Here is a 27,500-nt window from a genome sequence, read left to right as displayed (position 1 = left end):
AGCATGTGCTCACGCTGCTTCCTCTGTGTTCTCTCCCCTGTGTATGGTATTTATGTAGAGGTGTGGAAGTGTCTGTATCAGCATGTGCTCACGCTGCTTCCTCTGTGTTCTATCCCCTGTGTACGGTATTTATGTAGAGGTGTGGAAGTGTCTGTATAAGCGTGTGCTCGCGCTGCTTCCTCTGTGTTCTATTCCCTGTGTGCGGTATTTATGTAGAGGTGTGGAAGTGTCTGTATCAGCGTGTGCTCACGCTGCTTCCTCTGTGTTCTATCCCCTGTGTACGGTATTTATGTAGAGGTGTGGAAGTGTCTGTATCAGCGTGTGCTCGCGCTGCTTCCTCTGTGTTCTATCCCCTGTGTACGGTATTTATGTAGAGGTGTGGAAGTGTCTGTATCAGCGTGTGCTCGCGCTGCTTCCTCTGTGTTCTATCCCCTGTGTACGGTATTTATGTAGAGGTGTGGAAGTGTCTGTATCAGCCTGTGCTCGCGCTGCTTCCTCTGTGTTCTATCCCCTGTGTACGGTATTTATGTAGAGGTGTGGAAGTGTCTGTATCAGCGTGTGCTCGCGCTGCTTCCTCTGTGTTCTATCCCCTGTGTACGGTATTTATGTAGAGGTGTGGAAGTGTCTGTATCAGCGTGTGCTCACGCTGCTTCCTCTGTGTTCTATCCCCTGTGTACGGTATTTATGTAGAGGTGTGGAAGTGTCTGTATCAGCGTGTGCTCACGCTGCTTCCTCTGTGTTCTATCCCCTGTGTACGGTATTTATGTAGAGGTGTGGAAGTGTCTGTATCAGCATGTGCTCACGCTGCTTCCTCTGTGTTCTATCCCCTGTGTACGGTATTTATGTAGAGGTGTGGAAGTGTCTGTATCAGCATGTGCTCACGCTGCTTCCTCTGTGTTCTCTCCCCTGTGTGCGGTATTTATGTAGAGGTGTGGAAGTGTCTGTATCAGCATGTGCTCACGCTGCTTCCTCTGTGTTCTCTCCCCTGTGTATGGTATTTATATAGAGGTGTGGAAGTGTCTGTATCAGCATGTGCTCACGCTGCTTCCTCTGTGTTCTATCCCCTGTGTACGGTATTTATGTAGAGGTGTGGAAGTGTCTGTATAAGCGTGTGCTCGCGCTGCTTCCTCTGTGTTCTATTCCCTGTGTGCGGTATTTATGTAGAGGTGTGGAAGTGTCTGTATCAGCGTGTGCTCACGCTGCTTCCTCTGTGTTCTATCCCCTGTGTACGGTATTTATGTAGAGGTGTGGAAGTGTCTGTATCAGCGTGTGCTCGCGCTGCTTCCTCTGTGTTCTATCCCCTGTGTACGGTATTTATGTAGAGGTGTGGAAGTGTCTGTATCAGCGTGTGCTCGCGCTGCTTCCTCTGTGTTCTATCCCCTGTGTACGGTATTTATGTAGAGGTGTGGAAGTGTCTGTATCAGCCTGTGCTCGCGCTGCTTCCTCTGTGTTCTATCCCCTGTGTACGGTATTTATGTAGAGGTGTGGAAGTGTCTGTATCAGCGTGTGCTCACGCTGCTTCCTCTGTGTTCTATCCCCTGTGTACGGTATTTATGTAGAGGTGTGGAAGTGTCTGTATCAGCCTGTGCTCGCGCTGCTTCCTCTGTGTTCTATCCCCTGTGTACGGTATTTATGTAGAGGTGTGGAAGTGTCTGTATCAGCGTGTGCTCGCGCTGCTTCCTCTGTGTTCTATCCCCTGTGTACGGTATTTATGTAGAGGTGTGGAAGTGTCTGTATCAGCGTGTGCTCACGCTGCTTCCTCTGTGTTCTATCCCCTGTGTACGGTATTTATATAGAGGTGTGGAAGTGTCTGTATCAGCATGTGCTCACGCTGCTTCCTCTGTGTTCTATCCCCTGTGTACGGTATTTATGTAGAGGTGTGGAAGTGTCTGTATCAGCGTGTGCTCACGCTGCTTCCTCTGTGTTCTATCCCCTGTGTACGGTATTTATGTAGAGGTGTGGAAGTGTCTGTATCAGCGTGTGCTCACGCTGCTTCCTCTGTGTTCTATCCCCTGTGTACGGTATTTATGTAGAGGTGTGGAAGTGTCTGTATCAGCGTGTGCTCGCGCTGCTTCCTCTGTGTTCTATCCCCTGTGTACGGTATTTATGTAGAGGTGTGGAAGTGTCTGTATCAGCGTGTGCTCACGCTGCTTCCTCTGTGTTCTATCCCCTGTGTACGGTATTTATGTAGAGGTGTGGAAGTGTCTGTATCAGCGTGTGCTCGCGCTGCTTCCTCTGTGTTCTATCCCCTGTGTACGGTATTTATGTAGAGGTGTGGAAGTGTCTGTATCAGCGTGTGCTCACGCTGCTTCCTCTGTGTTCTATCCCCTGTGTACGGTATTTATATAGAGGTGTGGAAGTGTCTGTATCAGCGTGTGCTCACGCTGCTTCCTCTGTGTTCTATCCCCTGTGTACGGTATTTATGTAGAGGTGTGGAAGTGTCTGTATCAGCGTGTGCTCACGCTGCTTCCTCTGTGTTCTATCCCCTGTGTACGGTATTTATGTAGAGGTGTGGAAGTGTCTGTATCAGCGTGTGCTCACGCTGCTTCCTCTGTGTTCTATCCCCTGTGTACGGTATTTATGTAGAGGTGTGGAAGTGTCTGTATCAGCGTGTGCTCGCGCTGCTTCCTCTGTGTTCTATCCCCTGTGTACGGTATTTATGTAGAGGTGTGGAAGTGTCTGTATCAGCGTGTGCTCACGCTGCTTCCTCTGTGTTCTATCCCCTGTGTACGGTATTTATGTAGAGGTGTGGAAGTGTCTGTATCAGCGTGTGCTCACGCTGCTTCCTCTGTGTTCTATCCCCTGTGTATGGTATTTATGTAGAGGTGTGGAAGTGTCTGTATCAGCGTGTGCTCGCGCTGCTTCCTCTGTGTTCTATCCCCTGTGTACGGTATTTATGTAGAGGTGTGGAAGTGTCTGTATCAGCGTGTGCTCGCGCTGCTTCCTCTGTGTTCTATCCCCTGTGTGCGGTATTTATGTAGAGGTGTGGAAGTGTCTGTATCAGCATGTGCTCGCGCTGCTTCCTCTGTGTTCTCTCCCCTGTGTGCGGTATTTATGTAGAGGTGTGGAAGTGTCTGTATCAGCATGTGCTCACTTTGCTTCCTCTGTGTTCTATCCCCTGTGTGCGGTATTTATGTAGAGGTGTGGAAGTGTCTGTATCAGCATGTGCTCGCGCTGCTTCTTCTGTGTTCTATCCCCTGTGTACGGTATTTATGTAGAGGTATGGAAGTGTCTGTATCAGCATGTGCTCGCGCTGCTTCCTCTGTGTTCTATCCCCTGTGTATGGTATTTATGTAGAGGTGTGGAAGTGTCTGTATAAGCGTGTGCTCGCGTTGCTTCCTCTGTGTTCTATCCCCTGTGTACGGTATTTATGTAGAGGTGTGGAAGTGTCTGTATCAGCATGTGCTCACGCTGCTTCCTCTGTGTTCTATCCCCTGTGTACGGTATTTATGTAGAGGTGTGGAAGTGTCTGTATCAGCGTGTGCTCGCGTTGCTTCCTCTGTGTTCTATCCCCTGTGTATGGTATTTATGTAGAGGTGTGGAAGTGTCTGTATCAGCATGTGCTCACGCTGCTTCCTCTGTGTTCTATCCCCTGTGTACGGTATTTATGTAGAGGTGAGGAAGTGTCTGTATCAGCGTGTGCTCGCGCTGCTTCCTCTGTGTTCTATCCCCTGTGTATGGTATTTATGTAGAGGTGTGGAAGTGTCTGTATCAGCGTGTGCTCGCGCTGCTTCCTCTGTTTTCTATCCCCTGTGTACGCTGCTATGTAAACTTTCTAAATAATATATAATGACAACAACATATCCTGCAGCCCTTGTACAGATCCACGTGTAGCATGAAGCAGGTACAGAGCGTCAGGTCTCCACGCTCTCCCAGGATACAGACAACGCCTTTGGAAGCGCGTTCCTACTTACAGAACAGTTTTCCCTCTGTAAGTAGACAGAGCACCATAGGGGTAAACACAATAAAGAAAGACCATTTATAGTGCATCCGGAAAGTATTCACAGCGCTTCACTTTTTCTACATTTCCAACACGGAATAAATTCATTTTTTTCTCTCGAAATTCTATACACAATGGGCCGAATTCAGACCTGATCGGCGCAGAAAATTTGTTAACAGTTGGGCAAAACCACGTGCACTGCAGGTGGGGCAGATGTAACATGTGCAGAGAGAGTTAGATGTGGCCAACTGCTAACAAATTTGCTGTGGCGGTCAGGTCTGAATTACCCCCAATGTCCCATAATGACAACGTGAAAAAAGTTTAAGATTTTTGCAAATTGAATAAATATAAAAAATGAAGAAATCACATGTACATAAGTATTCACAGCCTTTGCTCAATACTTTGTTGCTGCACCTTTAGCAGCAGTTACAGCCTCAAGTCTGTTTGAATATGATGCCACAAGCTTGGCACACCTATCTTTGGGCAGTTTCGGCCATTCCTCTTTGCAGCACCTCTCAAGCTCCATCAGGTTGGATGGGAAGCGTCGGTGCACAGCCATTTTCAGATCTCTCCAGAGATGTTCAATCGGATTCAAGTCTGGGCTCTGGCTAGGCCACTCAAGGACATTCACAGAGTGGTCCTGAAGCCACTCCTTTGATATCTTGGCTGTGTGCTTAGGGTCGTTGTTCTGCTGAAAGATGAACAGTCACCCCAGTCTGAGGTCAAGAGCGCTCTGGAGCAGGTTTTCATCCAGGAGGTCTCTGTACATTGCTGCATTCATCTTTTCCTCTATCCTGACTAGTCTCCCAGTTCCTGCCGCTGAAAAACATCCCCACAGCATGATGCTGCCACCACCATGCCTCACTGTAGGGATGGTATTGGCCTGGTGATGAGCGGTGCCTGGTGTCCTCCAAATATGACGCCTGGAATTCATGCCAAAGAGTTCAATCTTTGTCTCATCAGACCAGAGAATTTTGTTTCTCATGGTCCGAGAGTCCTTCAGGTACATTTTGGCAAAATCCAGGCGGGCTGCCATGTGCTTTTTATTAAGAAGTGGCTTCCGTCTGGCCATTCTACCATACAGGCCTGATTGGTGGATTGCTGCAGAGATGGTTGTCCTTCTGGAAGGTTCTCCTCTCTCCACAGAGGAATGCCGTAGCTCTGGCAGAGTGACCATCGGGTTCCTGGTCACATCCCTGACTAGGGCCCTTCTCCCCCGATCGCTCAGTTAAGAGGGCTGGCCAGCTCTAGGAAGAGTCCTGGTGGTTCTGAACTTCTTCCATTTAAGGATGATGGAGTCTACTGTGCTCACTGGGACATTCAAAGCAGCAGATATTTTTCAGTACCCTTCCTCAGATTTGTGCCTCGACACAATCATGTCTCGTAGGTCTACAGACAATTCTTTTGACTTCATGCTTGGTTTGTGCTCAGACATGCACTGTCAAGTGTGGGACCTTATATAGACAGGTGTGTGCCTTTCCAAATCATGTCCAATCAACTGAGTTTACCACAGGTGGACTATAATTAAGCTGTAGGAACATCTCAAGGATGATCAGTGGAAACAGGATGCACCTGAGCTAAATGGCAAAGGCTGTAAATAACATGTTACATAGTTGTTGAGGTTGAAAAAAGACAAATGTCCATCGAGTTCAACCTATATTACATTATATATATATATATATATATATACACACACACACACACTATTTTTTTTTAAATATTAATTAAATGCTGTATCCATGGATATTTTTTTCTGCTAGGAATTTATCTAATCCATTTTTAAACTTATTGATTGAGTCCACCATTACTACCTTCTCTGACAGAAAATTCTAAATCCTTACTGCTCTTACTGTGAAGAACCCTTTTCTCCGTTGTGTATGGAATATTTTCTCCTCTAACCGCAGGGGGTGTCCTCGTGTCCTATGTAGTGTTTTTTTGATAAAAAAATCGTTTGATAAACCCTTGTATTGCCCCTTTATGTATTTATAAATATTAATAATGTCCTCTCTGTCGCCTCTTTTCCAGTGTGAACGTATCTAACCTTTTTTAGTCTTTCCTCATAATTCAGTGCCTCTAACCCCTTGATCAGTTTGGTGGCTCGCCTCTGAACCCTTTCGAGTTCCAAGATATCTTTTTTATAGAGCGGTGCTCAGAACTGTACACAGTATTCCAGGTGTGGCCGCACCAATGGTTTATACAGCGGCAGGATTACACTCTCATCCCTCGTCTCCATTCCCCGTTTTATGCATGATAACGTCTTACTTGCTTTTGTTGCTGCATTCTGACATTGCGTACTGCTACCAAGTTTATTATCGATGAGCACACCCAGATCCTTTTCTACTACCGTTATCCCTACATTTTCCCCATTTAGTTTATAGGCTGCCCGATTGTTCTTAGTCCCAAAGGGGGTAATTCCAAGTTGATCGCAGCAGCAAATTTGTTAGCAGATGGGCAAATCCATGTGCACTGCAAGGGGAGGGGGGGGGGGGGGGGGGGGGGGCAGATGTAACATGTGCAGAGAGAGTTAGATTTGGGTGGGGTGAGTTCAATCTGCAATCTAAATTACAGTGTAAACATAAAGCAGCCAGTATTTACCCTGCACAGAAACAAAATAACCCACCCAAATCTAACTCTCTCTGCACATGTAACATCTGCCTCCCCTGCAGTGCAGATGGGGGTCATTCCGAGTTGTTAGCTCGCTAGCTGCTTTTAGCAGCATTGCACACACTAAGCCGCCGCCCTCTGGGAGTGTATCTTAGCTTAGCAGAATTGCTAACGAAAGGTTCGCTAATTTTCTCGTAAGGATTACCCAGCAGTTTCTGAGTAGCTAGAGACTTACTCTGCCACTGCGACCAGCTCAGTCCTTTTCATGCTGGTTTGACGTCACAAACACACCCAGTGTTCGCCCAGCCACTCCTGCGTTTTGCAACTCGAACGCCTGCGTTTTTCTGCACACTCCCATAAAACGGCCAGTTTCCGCCCAGAAACACTCACTTCCTGTCAATCACACTACGATCAGCAGAGCGATGAAAAAGCTTCGTTATGCCGTGAGTAAAATACCTAACTTTTGTGTAAAATAACTAAGCGCATGCGCTCTGCGAACCTTGCGCATGCGCAGTAAGCGACTAATCGCAGTATAGCGAAAATCGGCAACGAGCGAACAACTCGGAATGACCCCCATGGTTTTGCCCAACTGCTAACAAAATTCCTGCTGCGATCAACTCAGAATTACCCCCAAAGTGCATAACTTTACATTTGTCTATTGAACCTCACTCTCCATTTATCCGCCCAGACCTCAAGTCTAGATAAGTCATTCTGTAAAGACTCAACATCCTCGTCTGAATTAATTACTCTACATAGTTTAGCATCATCTGCGAAAATTGTCACTGTGCTTTCTAGTCCCTCTCCGAGGTCATTAATGAATATGTTACACAGCAATGGCCCGAGTACTGAGCCCTATGGTATTCCACAGAGTACCGAGTCCTGCGGTATTCCACTGAGTACTGAGCCCTGCGGTATTCCACTGAGTACTGAGCCCTGCGGTATTCCACTGAGTACTGAGCCCTGCGGTATTCCACTGAGTACTGAGCCCTGCGGTATTCCACTGAGTACTGAGCCCTGCGGTATTCCACTGAGTACTGAGTCCTGCGGTATTCCACTGAGTACTGAGCCCTGCGGTATTCCACTGAGTACTGAGCCCTGCGGTATTCCACTGAGTACTGAGTCCTGCGGTATTCCACTGAGTACTGAGTCCTGCGGTATTCCACGGAGTACTGAGCCCTATGGTATTCCACTGAGTACTGAGCCCTGCGGTATTCCACTGAGTACTGAGCCCTGCGGTATTCCACTGAGTACTGAGCCCTGCGGTATTCCACTGAGTACTGAGCCCTGCGGTATTCCACTGAGTACTGAGTCCTGCGGTATTCCACTGAGTACTGAGTCCTGCGGTATTCCACTGAGTACTGAGCCCTGCGGTATTCCACTGAGTACTGAGCCTTGCGGTATTCCACTGAGTACTGAGCCTTGCGGTATTCCACTGAGTACTGAGCCTTGCGGTATTCCACTGAGTACTGAGCCCTGCGGTATTCCACTGAGTACTGAGCCCTATGGTATTCCACTGAGTACTGAGCGCTGCGGTATTCCACTGAGTACTGAGCCCTGCGGTATTCCACTGAGTACTGAGCCCTGCGGTATTCCACTGAGTACTGAGCCCTATGGTATTCCACTGAGTACTGAGCCCTGCGGTATTCCACTGAGTACTGAGCCCTGCGTATTCCACCGAGTACTGAGCCCTGCGGTATTCCACCGAGTACTGAGCCCTGCGGTATTCCACTGAGTACTGAGCCCTGCGGTATTCCACTGAGTACTGAGCCCTATGGTATTCCACTGAGTACTGAGGTTCATTCAGAGTACATCCCATTAATCCCCTATGTGATTTCTTAGTTTTTTTATTTTAGTTTTTTAGTTTTAATAAATTAGCAAAAATCTCAAAAACACCTTTTTCCCCGTTTTCATTATGAGGTATTGTGTGCAGAATTTTGAGGGAAAAAATGAATTTATTCCATTTTGGAATAAGGCTGTATCATAAAATGTGAAAAAAAGTGAAGCGCTGTGAATACTTTCCGTATCATTAGCATTCAGAGCAAATGTGCCGGTAGGACAGACGTTGGACACCTCTGCCCCTGGGATTTAGGGATCTATTTTTTTAAAGGAATTGTGATATTAGCCAAATATATTCTGTGAAAAATAATAGATTTTCAAGGTAAACAGAACCATTACCAATTACAGTATATTATTAGATAAGGAGAATAGCGTACTGTACCAATCACCCGCCACAGCATATTATTATTAGAGGAGAATAGAGTACTGTACCAATCACCTGCCACAGCACATTATTATTAGAGGAGAATAGAGTACTGTACCAATCACCCGCCACAGCACATTATTATTAGAGGAGAATAGCGTACTGTACCAATCACCCGCCACAGCACATTATTATTGGAGGAGAATAGAGTACTGTACCAATCACCCGCCACAGCACATTATTAGAGGAGAATAGAGTACTGTACCAATCACCCGCCACAGCACATTATTAGAGGAGGAGAATAGCGTACTGTACCAATCACCCACCACAGCACATTATTATTGGAGGAGAATAGAGTACTGTACCAATCACCCAACACAGCACATTATTATTGGAGGAGAATAGAGTACTGTACCAATCACCCACCACAGCACATTATTATTGGAGGAGAATAGAGTACTGTACCAATCACCCACCACAGCACATTATTATTAGAGGAGAATAGAGTACTGTACCAATCACCCACCACAGCACATTATTATTGGAGGAGAATAGAGTACTGTACCAATCACCCACCACAGCATATTATTAGAGGAGGAGAATAGAGTACTGTACTAATCACCCACCACAGCACATTATTAGAGGAGGAGAATAGAGTACTGTACCAATCACCCACCACAGCACATTATTAGAGGAGAATAGAGTACTGTACTAATCACCCACCACAGCACATTTTTAGAGGAGGAGAATAGCGTACTGTACTAATCACCCGCCACAGCACATTATTAGAGGAGGAGAATAGAATACTGTACCAATCACCCGCCACAGCACATTATTATTGGAGGAGAATAGAGTACTGTACCAATTACCCGCCACAGCACATTATTAGAGGAGAATAGCATACTGTACCAATCACCCGCCACAGCACACTATTAGAGGAGGAGAATAGCGTACTGTAACAATCACCCGCCACAGCACATTATTAGAGGAGAATAGCGTACCGTACCAATCACCCACCACAGCACATTATTAGATGAGGAGAATAGCGTACTGTATCAATCACCCGCCAAAGCACATTATTACTGGAGCAGACTAGAGTACTGTACCAATCACCCACCATGCCACATTATTACTGGAGGAGAATATCGTACTGTACTAATCACCCGCCACAGCACATTATTATTGGAGGAGAATAGAGTACTGTACCAATCACCCACCACAGCACATTATTAGAGAATAGCGTACCGTACCAATCACCTGCCATAACACATTATTAGAGGAGAATAGCGTACTGTACCAATCACCCGCCACAGCACATTATTAGAGGAGGAGAAAAGAGTACTGTACCAATCACCCGACATAGCACATTATTATTGGAGGAGTATCGCGTACTGTACCAATCACCCGCCACAGCACATTATTATTGGAGGAGAGTAGAGTACTGTACCAATCACCCGCCACAGCATATTATTATTGTAGGAGAATAGAGTACTGTACCAATCACCCGCCACAGCACATTATTAGAGGAGGAGAATAGAGTACTGTACCAATCACCCGCCACAGCACATTATTATTGGAGGAGAATAGCGTACTGTACCAATCACCCACCACAGCACATTATTATTGGAGGAGAGTAGAGTACTGTACCAATCACCCGCCACAGCACATTATTATTGGAGGAGAGTAGAGTACTGTACCAATCACCCGCCACAGCACATTATTATTGGAGGAGAATAGCGTACTGTACCAATCACCCGCCACAGCACATTATTATTGGAGGAGAATAGCGTACTGTACCAATCACCCACCACAGCACATTATTATTGGAGGAGAATAGAGTACTGTACTAATCACCCACCACAGCACATTATTATTGGAGGAGAATAGAGTACTGTACCAATCACCCGCCACAGCATATTATTAGAGGAGGAGAATAGAGTACTGTACTAACCACCCGCCACAGCACATTATTAGAGGAGGAGAATAGAGTACTGTAACAATCACCCGCCACAGCACATTATTATTGGAGGAGAATAGCGTACTGTACTAATCACCCGCCACAGCACATTATTATTGGAGGAGAATAGCGTACTGTACTAATCACCCGCCACAGCACATTATTATTGGAGGAGAGTAGAGTACTGTACTAATCACCCACCACAGCACATTATTATTGGAGGAGAATAGCGTACTGTACTAATCACCCGCCACAGCACATTATTATTGGAGGAGAATAGAGTACTGTACTAATCACCCACCACAGCACATTATTATTGGAGGAGAGTAGAGTACTGTACCAATCACCCGCCACAGCATATTATTATTGGAGGAGAATAGAGTACTGTACCAATCACCCGCCACAGCACATTATTATTGGAGGAGAATAGCGTACTGTACCAATCACCCGCCACAGCACATTATTATTGGAGGAGAATAGCGTACTGTACCAATCACCCGCCACAGCATATTATTAGAGGAGGAGAATAGCGTACTGTACTAATCACCCACCACAGCACATTATTAGAGGAGGAGAACAGCGTACTGTACCAATCACCCGCCAAAGTACATTATTAGAGGAGGAGAATAGAGTACTGTACTAATCACCCGCCACAGCACATTATTATTGGAGGAGAGTAGAGTACTGTACCAATCACCCGCCACTGCATATTATTATTGGAGGAGAATAGAGTACTGTACCAATCACCCGCCACAGCACATTATTATTGGAGGAGAATAGCGTACTGTACCAATCACCCGCCACAGCACATTATTATTGGAGGAGAATAGCGTACTGTACCAATCACCCGCCACAGCATATTATTAGAGGAGGAGAATAGCGTACTGTACTAATCACCCACCACAGCACATTATTAGAGGAGGAGAACAGCGTACTGTACCAATCACCCGCCAAAGTACATTATTAGATGAGGAGAATAGAGTACTGTCCCAATCACCCACAGCACATTATTAGATGAGGAGAATAGCGTACTGTACTAATCACCCACCACAGCACATTATTAGAGGAGGAGAACAGCGTACTGTACCAATCACCCGCCACAGCACACTATTAGAGGAGGAGAACAGCGTACTGTACCAATCCCCTGCCATAGCACATTATTACTGGAGGAGAATAGAGTACTGTACCAATCACCCACCATGTAACATTATTAGAGTAGGAGAATATTGTACTGTACTAACCACCTGCTACATCACATTATTATTGGAGGAAAATAGCGTACTGTACCAATCACCCACCACGGCACATTATTATTGGAGGAGAATAGAGTACTGTACTAATCACCCGCCACAGCACATTATTATTGGAGGAGAATAGAGTACTGTACTAATCACCCGCCACAGCACATTATTATTGGAGGAGAATAGAGTACTGTACCAATCACCCGCCACAGCACATTATTATTGGAGGAGAATAGAGTACTGTACTAATCACCCGCCACAGCACATTATTATTGGAGGAGAATAGAGTACTGTACCAATCACCCACCACAGCACATTATTATTGGAGGAGAATAGAGTACTGTAACAATCACCCGCCACAGCACATTATTCGAGGTGGAGAACAGCGTACTGTACCAATCCCCCGCCATAGCACATTATTACTGGAGGAGAATAGAGTACTGTACCAATCACCCACCATGCAACATTATTAGAGGAGGAGAATATTGTACTGTACTAACCACCTGCTACATCACATTATTATTGGAGGAAAATAGCGTACTGTACCAATCACCCACCACGGCACATTATTATTGGAGGAGAATAGAGTACTGTACTAATCACCCACTACAACACATTATTATTGGAGAAGAATAGCGTACTGTACCAATCACCCACCACAGCATATTATTAGAGGAGGAGAATAGCGTACTGAACCAATCACCCGCCACAGCACATTATTAGAGGAGAATAGTGTACTGTACCAATCACCCGCCACAGCACATTATTAGATGAGGAGAATAGCGTACTGAACCAATCACCCACCACAGCACATTATTAGAGGAGGAGAACAGCGTACTGTACCAATCACCCTCCACAGCACATTATTACTGGAGGAGAATAAAGTACTGTACCAATCAACCACCACAGCACATTAGAGGAGGAGAATATTGTACTGTACTCATCACCCGCTACAACACATTATTATTGGAGAAGAATAGCGTACTGTACCAATCACCCGCCACAGCACATTATTAGAGGAGAATAGTGTACTGTACCAATCACCCACCATGCCACATTATTATTGGAGGAGAATAGAGTACTGTACCAATCACCCACCACGGCACATTATTATTGGAGGAGAATAGAGTACTGTACTAACCACCCGCTACAGCACATTATTATTGGAGGAGAATAGAGTACTGTAATAATCACCCACCACAGCACATTATTAGAGGAGAATAGCGTACCGTACCAATCACCCGCCACAGCACACTATTAGAGGAGGAGAATAGAGTACTGTACCAATCACCCACCATGCCACATTATTAGAGGAGGAGAATAGCGTACTGTACCAATCACCCTCCACAGCATATTATTAGAGGAGGAGAATATCGTACTGTACTAATCACCCACCACAGCACATTATTAGAGAATAGCGTACTGTACCAATCACCCGCCATAACACATTATTAGGAGGAGAATAGCGTACTGTACCAATCACCCGCCACAGCACATTATTATATAAGGAGAAAAGCATACTGTACCAATCACCCGACATAGCACATTATTATTGGAGGAGTATCGCGTACTGTACCAATCACCCGCCACAGCATATTATTAGAGGAGGAGAATAGCTTACTGTACCAATCACCCTCCACAGCACATTATTATTGGAGGAGTATCGCGTACTGTACCAATCACCCGCCACAGCATATTATTAGAGGAGGAGAATAGCGTACTGTACCAATCACCCTCCACAGCACATTATTATTGGAGGAGAATAGCGTACTGTACCAATCACCCGCCACAGCACATTATTAGAGGAGGAGAATAGCGTACTGTACCAATCACCCTCCACAGCACATTATTATTGGAGGAGAATAGCGTACTGTACCAATCACCCGCCACAGCATATTATTAGAGGAGGAGAATAGCGTACTGTACCAATCACCCGCCACAGCATATTATTAGAGGAGGAGAATAGCGTACTGTACCAATCACCCACCACAGCACACTATTAGAGGAGGAGAACAGCGTACTGTACCAATCCCCCGCCATAGCACATTATTAGAGGAGGAGTATTGCGTACTGTACCAATCACCCGCCACAGCATATTATTAGATCAGGAGAATAGCTTACTGTACCAGTCACTCGCCATAGCACATTATTAGATGAGGAGAATAGTGTACTGTACTAATTACCCACCACAGCACATTATTAGATGAGGAGAATAGTGTACTGTACTAATTACCCACCACAGCACATTATTAGATGAGGAGAATAGAGTACTGTACTAATCACCCACCACAGCACATTATTAGATGAGGAGAATAGTGTACTGTACTAATCACCCGCCACAGCACATTATTAGATGAGGAGAATAGTGTACTGTACTAATCACCCACCACAGCACATTATTAGATGAGGAGAATAGAGTACTGTACTAATCACCCACCACAGCACATTATTAGATGAGGAGAATAGTGTACTGTACTAATCACCCGCCACAGCACATTATTAGATTAGGAGAATAGTGTACTGTACTAATCACCCGCCACAGCACATTATTATTGGAGGAGAGTAGAGTACTGAACCAATCACCCGCCACAGCACATTATTACTGGAGGAGAATAGAGTACTTTACCAATCACCCGCCACAGCATATTATTAGATGAAGAGTGTAGCGTACTGTACCAATCACCCGCCACAGCACATTATTAGAGGAGAATAGCGTAATGTACCAATCACCCACCACATTATTAGATGAGAATATTAGCGTACTGTACCAATCACCCACCACAGCACATAGTTAGAGGAGCATAGTCTACTGTACAAGACACAGTAGATTACATAAGGAGCATAGTGTACTGTACAATCACCAGACACAGTAGATTACATGAGGAGCATAGTGTACTGTACAATCACCAGACACAGTAGATTACATAAGGAGCATAGTGTACTGTACAATCACCAGACACAGTAGATTACATGAGGAGCATAGTGTACTGTACAATCACCAGACACAGTAGATTACATGAGGAGCATAGTGTACTGTACAATCACCAGACACAGTAGATTACATGAGGAGCATAGTGTACTGTACAATCACCAGACACAGTAGATTACATGAGGAGCATAGTGTACTGTACAATCACCAGACACAGTAGATTACATGAGGAGCATAGTGTACTGTACAATCACCCGCCATTACCATATTTCTCCATGTGTTCAAGCCCAGCTCTTCCAAACATCTGAGGGGCCATTGGAGCAGGCTCCAGGCCATACTTGCTGGCTAGAACTTCTAAATGTTTATCCATTGGGTTTGTCCGGTCCGTGTACTAAAACACAAAAAAAGAGGAGACCACATTCTACTTTATAGGATAAATGCACTAGTTACTACCAGAGTACAGAAATAATAAACGTGATGAATTCATTTTTGTCTCAAATTCTTGTCCCCAGGAATACAAGTTGGGGTAGCACTTCTAGAACAGACTTACATCAGCTTTATATTAGAATTTCCATCCAGAAACGGTCACTGGGGGCGACGGTAATGTTAGCACTGACTGGCGGCTGAATGGATGGGCGCATTACTCTGTATGCTGCCATGCAGCACTCACACTGGGAACAATGAAGAAGGGATTTCCACCATTGTCCTCTGCTGGGACCACTATGGAAAGTCCTGCAGACATTACGGGAATTCGCTGGACAGGCTCAGCGTTCATGCACTCGACCCAAAGGAACCAGGATAAAATGTGCTTCATATAGTCTATCGCCATCCACACCCACCGCTATCAAAGAATGTGACCAGCAGCAAATTCATTTACTAACCATGGATTTTAGCGATCCTCGCTCCATCTTCTCAAATCCGAGAGCCAGAACGCAGTCTGCTAACCCTGGAGAGAACGCAGAATCACCGGGATAAGAGACACGATGTAACCATGGCGAGTGACAGTGTGCAGATGAATAGAAATAATGACACATTATCTAGAAGAAAATCGTTAGAATCCCAAATACAGCGTCCGACATGCGGCACAACATCTATGACCCAGGCCAGCTGTGATATCTCCCTATGGGTCATAGACATAACTGCACACAATAGACCCCACCACTAAAGCAGAGCCCACAGAGGCATACATAGGTTCCAGACTCTGCCAATGTCGGGCGGAGTGGCCTCCGCAGGAAGAGATGTGACCAGTCTCCTGCCGATTCTCGTGCCTCTCAGAGGCACCTGGTTCTTACCTCCCTGGACCAGCTGTCTGGCTAAGAAGAGCGCCGTGGAGCCGGTGGAGCAGTTGTTGTTGACATTGATGATGGGGATTCCGGTGAGCCCCAGGCTGTGATAAATGGCCCGCTGGCCGCACGTGGAGTCACCTACAACACAAAAGAAACAGACTTACCAGCAAGCAGTATAAGATGCAGGCTACAGAATACGGCGCCCGCAGACAGAGGTACGGTATCTGGTTACACACTGGGCATTGCCAATACACCCTCGGTGCAATGTCATGCACCAGCACTGCCTACTGGGCTCTAACCGTTGGTTTCATCCTCATTGTTCCTCATCAGCTCTAGCCTTTCCTCTGGTCTGCTTGCCCTGATGGTGTACTCTGCAGTGCCGTAGCACGGCTACACTGACTGCGCAGCTAAGTGTGATGGACAGGTGTGATAATAGTGACATCTGCTGGGGATGGTGGAGGTGCAGACAGCTTAGAACAGCGGATTTTGTGAGTTACACTCATCTTATGGACAACCTTACATAGAGGTTACATTGTGCTTCTACATTGGCACGCCCTTGCTGTTGTTAGAATCTGTAATAAGCACAGCTTAGTAGATCATGGTCAGGTTAGTACTGCAAACTCCAATCAGTCTCCTGGGAACCAGTAAGCTGTGCAGACATGAGGCCAGGTGTAATGCCGTCTGAGAACACTCCGACGTGTGGGTCGCCGGCCGAACAGTAATCTAACATGGTATTTTCACCTACTACAGCAGGGCATCAATCTATTACAGTGTACCATTAATACATTGCAGCATCACAGAACACAGAATAACATACCATACACGTAGCCTACACACGCCTGTTCCACGGAGGAGTAGGGGATTCCTGCGTCCGCCAGAGCCTGCTGACCTGCAGAGCAGACAGAACAGATGTAAGTAGATGATACGATTACACCTCACGTTGTCACTGCACAGATAGGAATACACTGGGGAACATTTTGTGCACAGGGATGATGTGAAAGGGTCATATCCTGCTTCCTGAGCACATGACGACAGTCAGACACGGCAGGTACCACAGATCGCTCTGTTTGATACCTCTCCCCCCCCCTGGGGTCTTTTCCTTCTGCTATAGAGAGATCTCTGTCCGCCTCTCCAGAACTACAAGTGAGAGTGATCATGTTGTAATCAGACTTTCACATGTAATCACTTAAAGCGGGTGTTGGGCCGTGGTGCGGGCGACTGTCCCGTTTCTGGGCATCTGGAGCGCTCATGTATTGAAGATTTTTTTTTTTTAAATAGGGTGTTCCAGGGGACGACACCACAGATCAGGATAAATCACTGACTTGTGCGGGAGAAACACCAGCGTATATTATATTATATAATAATGTAACAAAACCCGAAGACGACGGATAGACATGCAACGCGCTGCTGGGGCTCATCCCAACAGTGCAGGGTGCATGCTTGTGGCCTCACAGTCCTATAGGCCGTCATACACGGCGCCCTCTAGCTGCAGACCCAGGGATACCACGCATGCTGCTCCAGGTGCTAGAGATTAAACACATGAATTCACAATGCAATTTCTAATCCATAGGGCGGCACTCTTCCATTCCTCCCATGGTGTACCGCTTTACTGATCCTCATTACATAAACCATCAGGTGACATCAGGACTATATGAATATCACCACGGTATGCTGCTCCTACAATACACGTTCACTGAGTGTATACGCCAGAGCCCAGCACTGTGGATGTAACAGTCAGACACGTAACGGCTCTGTAGTAACCTGGATAACGCCAAAGGATGCACAAAATAATAAGAATTTACTCACCGGTAATTCTATTTCTCGTAGTCCGTAGTGGATGCTGGGTACTCCGTAAGGACCATGGGGAATAGCGGCTCCGCAGGAGACTGGGCACAGCTAAGAAAGAATTAGGTCTACCTGGTGTGCACTGGCTCCTCCCACTATGACCCTCCTCCAGACCTCAGTTAGGATACTGTGCCCGGAAGAGCTGACACAACAAGGAAGGATTTTGAATCCCGGGTAAGACTCATACCAGCCACACCAATCACACCGTACAACTCGTGATATTATACCCAGTTAACAGTATGAAATATAACTGAGCCTCTCAACAGATGGCTCAACAATAACCCTTTAGTTAGGCAATAACTATATACAAGTATTGCAGACAATCCGCACTTGGGATGGGCGCCCAGCATCCACTACGGACTACGAGAAATAGATTTACCGGTGAGTAAAATCTTATTTTCTCTAACGTCCTAGTGGATGCTGGGACTCCGTCAGGACCATGGGGATTATACCAAAGCTCCCAAACGGGCGGGAGAGTGCGGATGACTCTGCAGCACCGAATGAGAGAACTCAAGGTCCTCCTCAGCCAGGGTATCAAATTTGTAGAATTTTGCAAACGTGTTTGCCCCTGACCAAGTAGCAGCTCGGCAAAGTTGTAAAGCCGAGACCCCTCGGGCAGCCGCCCAAGAAGAGCCCACTTTCCTCGTGGAATGGGCTTTTACAGATTTAGGCTGTGGCAGGCCTGCCACAGTATGTGCAAGCTGAATTGTACTGCAAATCCAGCGAGCAATAGTCTGCTTTGAAGCAGGAGCACCCATCTTGTTTGGTGCATACAGGATAAATAGCGAGTCAGTCTTCCTGACTCCAGCCGTCCTGGAAACATAAATTTTCAAGGCCCTGACTACGTCCAGTAACTTGGAGTCCTCCAAGTCCCTAGTAGCAGCAGGCACCATGACAGGTTGGTTCAAGTGAAAAGCTGATACCACCTTAGGAAGAAACTGGGGACGAGTCCTCAATTCTGCCCTATCCATATGGAAAATCAAATAGGGGCTTTTACATGACAAAGCCGCCAATTCTGACACACGCCTTGCCGAAGCCAAGGCCAAAAGCATGACCACTTTCCACGTGAGATATTTTAAATCCACGGTTTTGAGTGGCTCAAACCAATGTGACTTTAGGAAACCCAACACCACGTTGAGGTCCCACGGTGCCACTGGAGGCACAAAAGGAGGCTGAATATGCAGCACTCCCTTGACAAATGTCTGAACTTCAGGCAGTGAAGCCAGTTCTTTTTGGAAGAAAATCGACAGAGCCGAAATCTGGACCTTAATGGAACCCAGTTTTAGGCCCATAGTCACCACTGACTGTAGGAAGTGCAGAAATCGACCTAGCTGGAATTCCTCCGTTGGGGCCTTCCTGGCCTCACACCACGCAACATATTTTCGCCATATGCTGTGATAATGTTGTACGGTTACATCTTTTTAAGCGGGACGCCATCATGTCCACCTGTGGCTTTTCCCAATGGTTTACAATCAGTTGGAAGACTTCTGGATGAAGTCCCCACTCTCCCGGGTGGAGGTCGTGCCTGCTGAGGAAGTCTGCTTCCCAGTTGTCCACTCCCGGAATGAACACTGCTGACAGTGCTAACACGTGATTTTCCGCCCATCGGAGAATCCTTGTGGCTTCTGCCATCGCCGTCCTGCTTCTTGTGCCGCCCTGTCGATTTACATGGGCGACTGCCGTGATGTTGTCTGACTGGATCAGAACCGGCTGGTTTTGAAGCAGGGGCTTTGCTTGACTTAGGGCATTGTAAATGGTCCTCAGTTCCAGAACATTTATGTGTAGGGAAGTCTCCTGACTTGACCAAAGTCCTTGGAAGTTTCTTCCCCGTGTGACTGCACCCCAGCCCCGAAGGCTGGCATCCGTGGTCACCAGGACCCAGTCCTGTATGCCGAATCTGCGGCCCTCTCTGAGATGAGCACTCTGCAGCCACCACAGCAGAGACACCCTGGTCCTTGGAGACAGGGTTATCAACCGATGCATTTGAAGATGCGATCCGGACCATTGGTCCAACAGGTCCCACTGAAAGGTTCTGGCATGGAACCTGCCGAATGGAATCGCTTCGTAGGAAGCTACCATCTTTCCCAGGACTCGCGTGCAATGATGCACCGACACCTGTTTTGGTTTCAGGAGGCCTCTCACTAGAGATGACAGCTCCTTGGCTTTCTCCTCTGGGAGAAACACTTTTTTCTGGACTGTGTCCAGAATCATCCCCAGGAACAGTAGACGCGTCGCCGGAACCAGCTGAGACTTTGGAATATTCAGAATCCAACCGTGCTGGTGTAGCACCTCCTGAGATAATGCTACGCCGACCAACAACTGCTCTCTGGACCTCGCCCTTATCAGGAGATCGTCCAAGTATGGGATAATTAAAACTCCCTTTTTCCGAAGGAGTATCATCATTTCGGCCATTACCTTGGTAAATACCCTCGGTGCCGTGGACAGGCCGAACGGCAACGTCTGGAATTGGTAATGACAATCCTGTACCACAAATCTGGGGTACTCCTGGTGAGGATGGTAAATGGGGACATGCAGGAAAGCATCCTTGATGTCCAGAGATACCATGTAATCTCCCTCTTCCAGGCTTGCAATAACCGCCCTGAGCGATTCCATCTTGAACTTGAATTTTTCTTAAATATGTGTTCAAGGATTTCAAATTTAAAATGGGCTTCACCGAACCGTCCGGTTTCGGTACCACAAACATTGTGGAATAGTAACCCCGTCCTTGTTGAAGTAGGGGCACCTTGACTATCACCTGCTGGGAATACAGCTTGTGAATTGCCTCTAACACAGCCTCCCTTTCTGAAGGAGTCGTTGGCAAGGCAGATTTGAGGAAACGGCGGGGGGGGGGGGGGGATGTCTCGAATTCCAGCCTGTACCCCTGAGATGCCACTTGAAGGATCCAGGGATCTACCTGTGAGCGAGCCCACTGATTGCTGAAGTTTTTGAGACGGCCCCCCACCGTACCTGGCTCCGCCTGCTGAGCCCCAGCGTCATGCGGCGGACTTAGCAGAAGAAGCGGGGGAGGACTTTTGTTCCTGGGAAGTGGCTGTATGCTGCAGCTTTTTTCCCCTACCTCTGCCTCTGGGCAGAAAGGACGCGCCTCTACCCCGTCTGCTCTTTTGGGGGCGAAAGGACTGCACCTGATAATACGGTGCTCTCTTTGGTTGTGAGGGGACATGTGGCAAAAATGCTGACTTCCCAGCTGTTGCTGTGGACACTAAGGGGTAAATTTACTAAGATTCGTATTTTCCCGTTTCAGGTCAAAGTTCAATCACGAATGACATCGAAAGTGTAAAACTGCAACTTTTTGAATTGATTACGACTAATTTACTAAGCTGTCGTATTCGGGTTTTTCTTTTGTTCCGATGTCGATGTCATTCGTGGTTTTTTTTCTATTTTTACGGCAGTGATTAGCAAAACACTGCCGACTTTTTTACAATGAATCTCGGCCGGATCTGTGTGATCCGTGCTGGGGTTCATTTTTTTTGTTTTTTTTAAATTAAACACTGTCAAATATTTTAAAAAAAATTGCGTGGGGTCCCCCCTCCTAAGCATAACCAGCCTCGGGCTCTTTGAGCCGATCCTGGTTGCCGAAATATGGGAAAAAAAATGACAGGGGTTCCCCCATATTTAAGCAACCAGCATCGGGCTCTGCGCCTGGTCCTGGTTCCAAAAATACGGGGGACAAAAAGAGTAGGGGTCCCCCGTATTTTTAAAACCAGCACCGGGCTCCACTAGCTGGACAGATAATGCCACAGCCGGGGGTCACTTTTATATAGTGCCCTGCGGCCGTGGCATCAAAAATCCAACTAGTCACCCCTGGCCGGGGTACCCTGGGGGAGTGGGGACCCCTTCAATCAAGGGGTCCCCCCCCCCCCAGCCACCCAAGGGCCAGGGGTGAAGCCCGAGGCTGTCCCCCCCCCATCCAATGGGCTGCGGATGGGGGGGCTGATAGCCTTTGTTGTAAAAGAAAAGATATTGTTTTTAGTAGCAGTACTACAAGTCCCAGCAAGCCTCCCCCGCATGCTGGTACTTGGAGAACCACAAGTACCAGCATGCGGCGGAAAAACGGGCCCGCTGGTACCTGTAGTACTACTACTAAAAAAATACCCAAAAAAACACAAGACACACACACCGTGAAAGTATAATTTTATTACATACATACACACATACATACATACTTACCTTATGTTCCCACGCAGGTCGGTCCTCTTCTCCAGTAGAATCCAAGGGGTACCTGTTGAAGAAATTATACTCACGAGATCCAGGGGTCCAGGGTCCTCGGGGAATCCAGGTGTAATCCACGTACTTGAAAAAAATAACAAAACGGACACCCGAGCCACGCACTAAAAGGGGACCCATGTTTGCACATGGATCCCCTTTTCCCGACTGCCAGAAACCCACTCTGACTGATGTCTAAGTGGGTTTCTTCAGCCAATCAGGGAGTGCCACGTTGTAGCACTCTCCTGATCGGCTGTGTGCTCCTGTACTGAGTGACAGGCGGCACACGGCAGTGTTACAATGTAGCGCCTATGCGCTCCATTGTAACCAATGCTGGGAACTTTCTGCCCTGCGGTTGACCTAAAGTGACGTCACCGCTGAGCAGAAAGTTCCCAGCATTGGTTACAATGGAGCGCATAGGCGCTACATTGTAACACTGCCGTGTGCCGCCTGTCACTCAGTACAGGAGCACACAGCCGATCAGGAGAGTGCTACAACGTGGCACTCCCTGATTGGCTGAAGAAACCCACTTAGACATCAGTCAGAGTGGGTTTCTGGCAGTCGGGAAAAGGGGATCCATGTGCAAACATGGGTCCCCTTTTAGTGCGTGGCTCGGGTGTCCGTTTTGTTATTTTTTTCAAGTACGTGGATTACACCTGCATTCCCCGAGGACCCTGGACCCCTGGATCTCGTGAGTATAATTTCTTCAACAGGTACCCCTTGGATTCTACTGGAGAAGAGGACCGACCTGCGTGGGAACATAAGGTAAGTATGTATGTATGTGTGTATGTATGTATGTAATAAAATTATACTTTCACGGTGTGTGTGTCTTGTGTTTTTTTGGGTATTTTTTTAGTAGTAGTACTACAGGTACCAGCGGGCCCGTTTTTCCGTCGCATGCTGGTACTTGTGGTTCTCCAAGTACCAGCATGCGGGGGAGGCTTGCTGGGCCTTGTAGTACGGCTACTAAAAACAATATCTTTTCATTATCACAAAAGGCTATCAGCCTCCCCATCCGCAGCCCATTGGATGGGGGGGGGACAGCCTCGGGCTTCACCCCTGGCCCTTGGGTGGCTGGGGGGGGGGGGGGACCCCTTGATTGAAGGGGTCCCCACTCCCCCAGGGTACCCCGGCCAGGGGTGACTAGTTGGATTTTTGATGCCACGGCCGCAGGGCACTATATCAAAGTGACCCCCGGCTGTGGCATTATCTGTCCAGCTAGTGGAGCCCGGTGCTGGTTTTAAAAATACGGGGGACCCCTACTCTTTTTGTCCCCCGTATTTTTGGAACCAGGACCAGGTGCAGAGCCCGATGCTGGTTGCTTAAATATGGGGGAACCCCTGTCAATTTTTTCCCCATATTTCTGCAACCAGGATCGGCTCAAAGAGCCCGAGGCTGGTTATGCTTAGGAGGGGGGACCCCACGCAATTTTTTGTAATAAAATAACAACTTTCCCACCCCTTCCCACTGATATACATGCACGGATCTCATGGATCCCTGCATGCCTATCCAATCACGGGAAAAAAAAGCAGGTCTGTTTTTTTTAAGCACTTTTTTACGAGTTGTAATTTTTCACGGCAGTGTTTGTTTTTTTTTTGCTTTGCACTTCTTAGTAAATTACCGAGATTCATACTTAAACAGCCGCGTTTTGACCGATGGTGTATTCATTCGTAATTTTTTTCTTGGACTTGCAAAAAATTATGAATGCCCTCATCACTGCCGTGATTATTGCTTAGTAAATTACCGAGATGACACTTTGATGAAAAAACGGCATCTCGGTCAAAATCGAGAGCTTAGTAAATTTACCCCTAAGTCTGAAAGACCATCCCCGAACAACTCCTCACCCTTATAAGGCAAAACTTCCATGTGCCTTTTAGAATCTGCATCACCTGTCCACTGCCGGGTCCATAACCCTCTCCTGGCACAAATGGACAGTGCACTTAATTTTGATGCCAGCCGGCAAATATCCCTCTGTGCATCTCTTATGTAAAAGACAGCGTCTTTAATATGCTCTACGTTTAGCAATATAGTGTCCCTGTCTAGGGTGTCAATGTTTTCTGACAGGGAGTCTGACCATGCAGCTGCAGCACTGCACATCCATGCTGAGGCAATAGCTGGTCTCAGTATAATACCAGTGTGTGTATATAAAGCTTTCTGGAGAGCCTCCTGCTTTCTGTCAGCAGGTTCCTTTAGGGCGGCCGTATCCTGGGACGGCAGTGCCACCTTTTTTGATAAGCGCGTAAGTGCTTTATCCACCCTAGGGGGTGTTTCCCAACGTGACCTATCCTCTGGCGGGAAAGGGTACGCCATTAGTAATTTTTTTGAAATTACCAATTTTTTATCGGGGAAAGCCCACGCTAGTTCACACACTTCATTCAATTCTTCAGAAGGGGGAAAAACTACTGGTAGTTTTTTCTCCCCAAACATAATACCCTTTTTTGTGGTACCTGGGGTCACCTCAGAAATGTGTAAAACATTTTTCATTGCCTCAATCATATAACGAGTGGCCCTATTGGACATTACATTAGTCTCTTCGTCGTCAACACTGGTATCAGTATCCGTGTCGACATCTGTGTCTGCCATCTGAGGTAGCGGGCGTTTTAGAGCCCCTGATGACTTTTGAGACGTCTGGGCAGGCACGGGCTGAGAAGCCGGCTGCCCCGCATGTGGCATGTCGTCAAATTTTTTATGTAAGGAGTCGACACTTTCGCGTAATTCCTTCCACAAGTCCATCCACTCCGGTGTCTGCCCCGCAGGGGGTGACAACACATTTATAGGCACCTGCTCCTCCTCCACATAAGTCTCCTCATCAAACATGTCGACACAACCGTATCGACACACCGCACACACACAGGGAATGCTCTGACAGAAGACAGGACCCCACAAAGCCCTTTGGGGAGACAGAGAGAGAGTATGCCAGCACACACCAGAGCACTATATAAATCAGGGATTAACTAAATTATATCCCCTTATAGCTGCTATATGTATATTGCGCCTAAATTTAGTGCCCCCCCTCTCTTTTTTTACCCTTTTCTGTAGTGTAGACTGCAGGGGAGAGCCAGGGAGCTTCCTTCCAGCGGAGCTGTGAGGGAGAAATGGCGCCAGTGTGCTGAGGGAGATAGCTCCGCCCCTTTTTCGGCTGACTTTTCTCCCGCTTTTTTATGGATTCTGGCAGGGGTATTTATCACATATATAGCCTCTGGGGCTATATATTGTGATATATTTGCCAACCAAGGTGTATTTATTGCTTCTCAGGGCGCCCCCCCCCAGCGCCCTGCACCCTCAGTGACCGGAGTGTGAAGTGTGTATGAGGAGTAATGGCGCACAGCTGCAGTGCTGTGCGCTACCTTGGTGAAGACTGATGTCTTCTGCGGCCGATTTTCCGGATTCTTCTTGCTTCTGGCTCTGTAAGGGGGCCGGCGGCGCGGCTCCGGGACCGAACACCAATGGCCGGTTACATGCGGTCGATCCCTCTGGAGCTAATGGTGTCCAGTAGCCTAAGAAGCCCAAGCTACCACCAGTTAGGTAGGTTCGCTTCTTCTCCCCTTAGTCCCTCGCTGCAGTGAGTCTGTTGCCAGCAGATCTCACTGTAAAATAAAAAACCTAAAATATACTTTCTCTCTAGGAGCTCAGGAGAGCCCCTAGTGTGCATCCAGCTCAGCCGGGCACAGGATTCTAACTGAAGTCTGGAGGAGGGTCATAGTGGGAGGAGCCAGTGCACACCAGGTAGTCCTAAATCTTTCTTAGCTGTGCCCAGTCTCCTGCGGAGCCGCTATTCCCCATGGTCCTTACGGAGTCCCCAGCATCCACTAGGACGTCAGAGAAAATAAGATTTTAAACCTACCGGTAAATCTTTTTCTCCTAGTACGTAGAGGATGCTGGGGACTCCGTAAGGACCATGGGGTATAGACGGGCTCCGCAGGAGATAGGGCACCTAAAAAGAACTTTGACTATGGGTGTGCACTGGCTCCTCCCTCTAAGCCCCTCCTCCAGACCTCAGTTAAAGAACTGTGCCCAGAGGAGACGGACAGTACGAGGAAAGGATTTTGTTAATCTAAGGGCAAGATTCATACAAGCCCACACCAATCACACCGTATAACTTGGAATATACGAACCAGTTAACAGTATGAAACAAGACAGCATCAGCACGAGACTGATCTCAACTGTAACATAACCCTTATGTAAGCAATAACTATATACAAGTCTTGCAGAATTTAGTCCGCACTGGGACGGGCGCCCAGCATCCTCTACGGACTAGGAGAAATAGATTTACCGGTAGGTTTAAAATCTTATTTTCTCTTACGTCCTAGAGGATGCTGGGGACTCCGTAAGGACCATGGGGATTATACCAAAGCTCCAGACCGGGCGGGAGAGTGCGGATGACTCTGCAGCACCGACTGAGCAAACGCAAGGTCCTCATCAGCCAGGGTATCAAACTTGTAGAATTTAGCAAAAGTGTTTGACCCCGACCAAGTCGCCGCTCGGCAAAGCTGTAATGCCGAGACGCCTCGGGCAGCCGCCCAAGAAGAGGCCACCTTCCTAGTGGAATGGGCCTTTACCGAATTTGGTACCGGCAATCCAGCCGTAGAATGAGCCTGCTGAATCGTGTTACAGACCCAGCGAGCAATAGTCTGTTTAGAAGCAGGAGCGCCAACCTTGTTAGCTGCACACAGGACAAACTGTGCCTCTGTTTTCCTAACCCGAGCCGTCTTGGCTATATACATTTTTGAGGCCCTGACTACATCAAGGGACTTGAAATCCTCCAAGTCACCCGTAGCCACAGGCACCACGATAGGTTGGTTCATATGAAAAGATGAAACCACCATAGGCAAAAATTGAGGACGAGTCCTTAATTCTGCTCTATCCACATGAAAAATCAGATAGGGGCTCTTGTGAGACAAAGCCGCCAATTCGGACACCCACCGTGCAGATGCCAAGGCCAACAACATGACCACCTTCCAAGTGAGGAATTTCAAATCCACCGTTTGAAGAGGCTCAAACCAGTGAGATTTTAGGAACTGTAACACCACGTTAAGGTCCCCTGGTGCCACTGGAGGCACAAAAGGAGGCTGGATGTGCAGCACTCCCTTTACAAAAGTCTGGACTTCTGGGAGAGAAGCCAATTCCTTCTGAAAGAAAAGTGATAGGCTCCATTAAGGTACAGATTTCGGCCCTAACTTTAGGCCCATATCCAATCCTAACTGTAGAAAGTGGAGAAAACGGCCCAGATGGAAATCTTCAGTAGGAGCATTCTTGGCTTCACACCAAGATACA

General features: G+C 47.2%; 1 protein-coding gene across 1 annotated transcript in view; it reads right to left on the bottom strand.

Moving 5' to 3' along the window:
• SCP2 (sterol carrier protein 2) overlaps positions 1–27,500 on the bottom strand; it is a 135,212-nt gene that overhangs the window by 66,168 nt on the left and 41,544 nt on the right. The window contains exons 3-6 of the mRNA XM_063938895.1: positions 16,975–17,046; positions 16,164–16,295; positions 15,753–15,817; positions 15,136–15,262 (exon numbers count right to left, since the gene is read on the bottom strand). Of these exons, the coding sequence (XP_063794965.1) occupies positions 15,136–15,262; positions 15,753–15,817; positions 16,164–16,295; positions 16,975–17,046 (396 nt within the window). The remainder of the gene's footprint in view (positions 1–15,135; positions 15,263–15,752; positions 15,818–16,163; positions 16,296–16,974; positions 17,047–27,500) is intronic.

The sequence above is a fragment of the Pseudophryne corroboree genome, chromosome 9, assembly GCF_028390025.1.
Source record: "Pseudophryne corroboree isolate aPseCor3 chromosome 9, aPseCor3.hap2, whole genome shotgun sequence".
Classification (NCBI taxonomy): domain Eukaryota; kingdom Metazoa; phylum Chordata; class Amphibia; order Anura; family Myobatrachidae; genus Pseudophryne; species Pseudophryne corroboree.
This window is presented reverse-complemented; position numbering and strand designations above follow the sequence as displayed.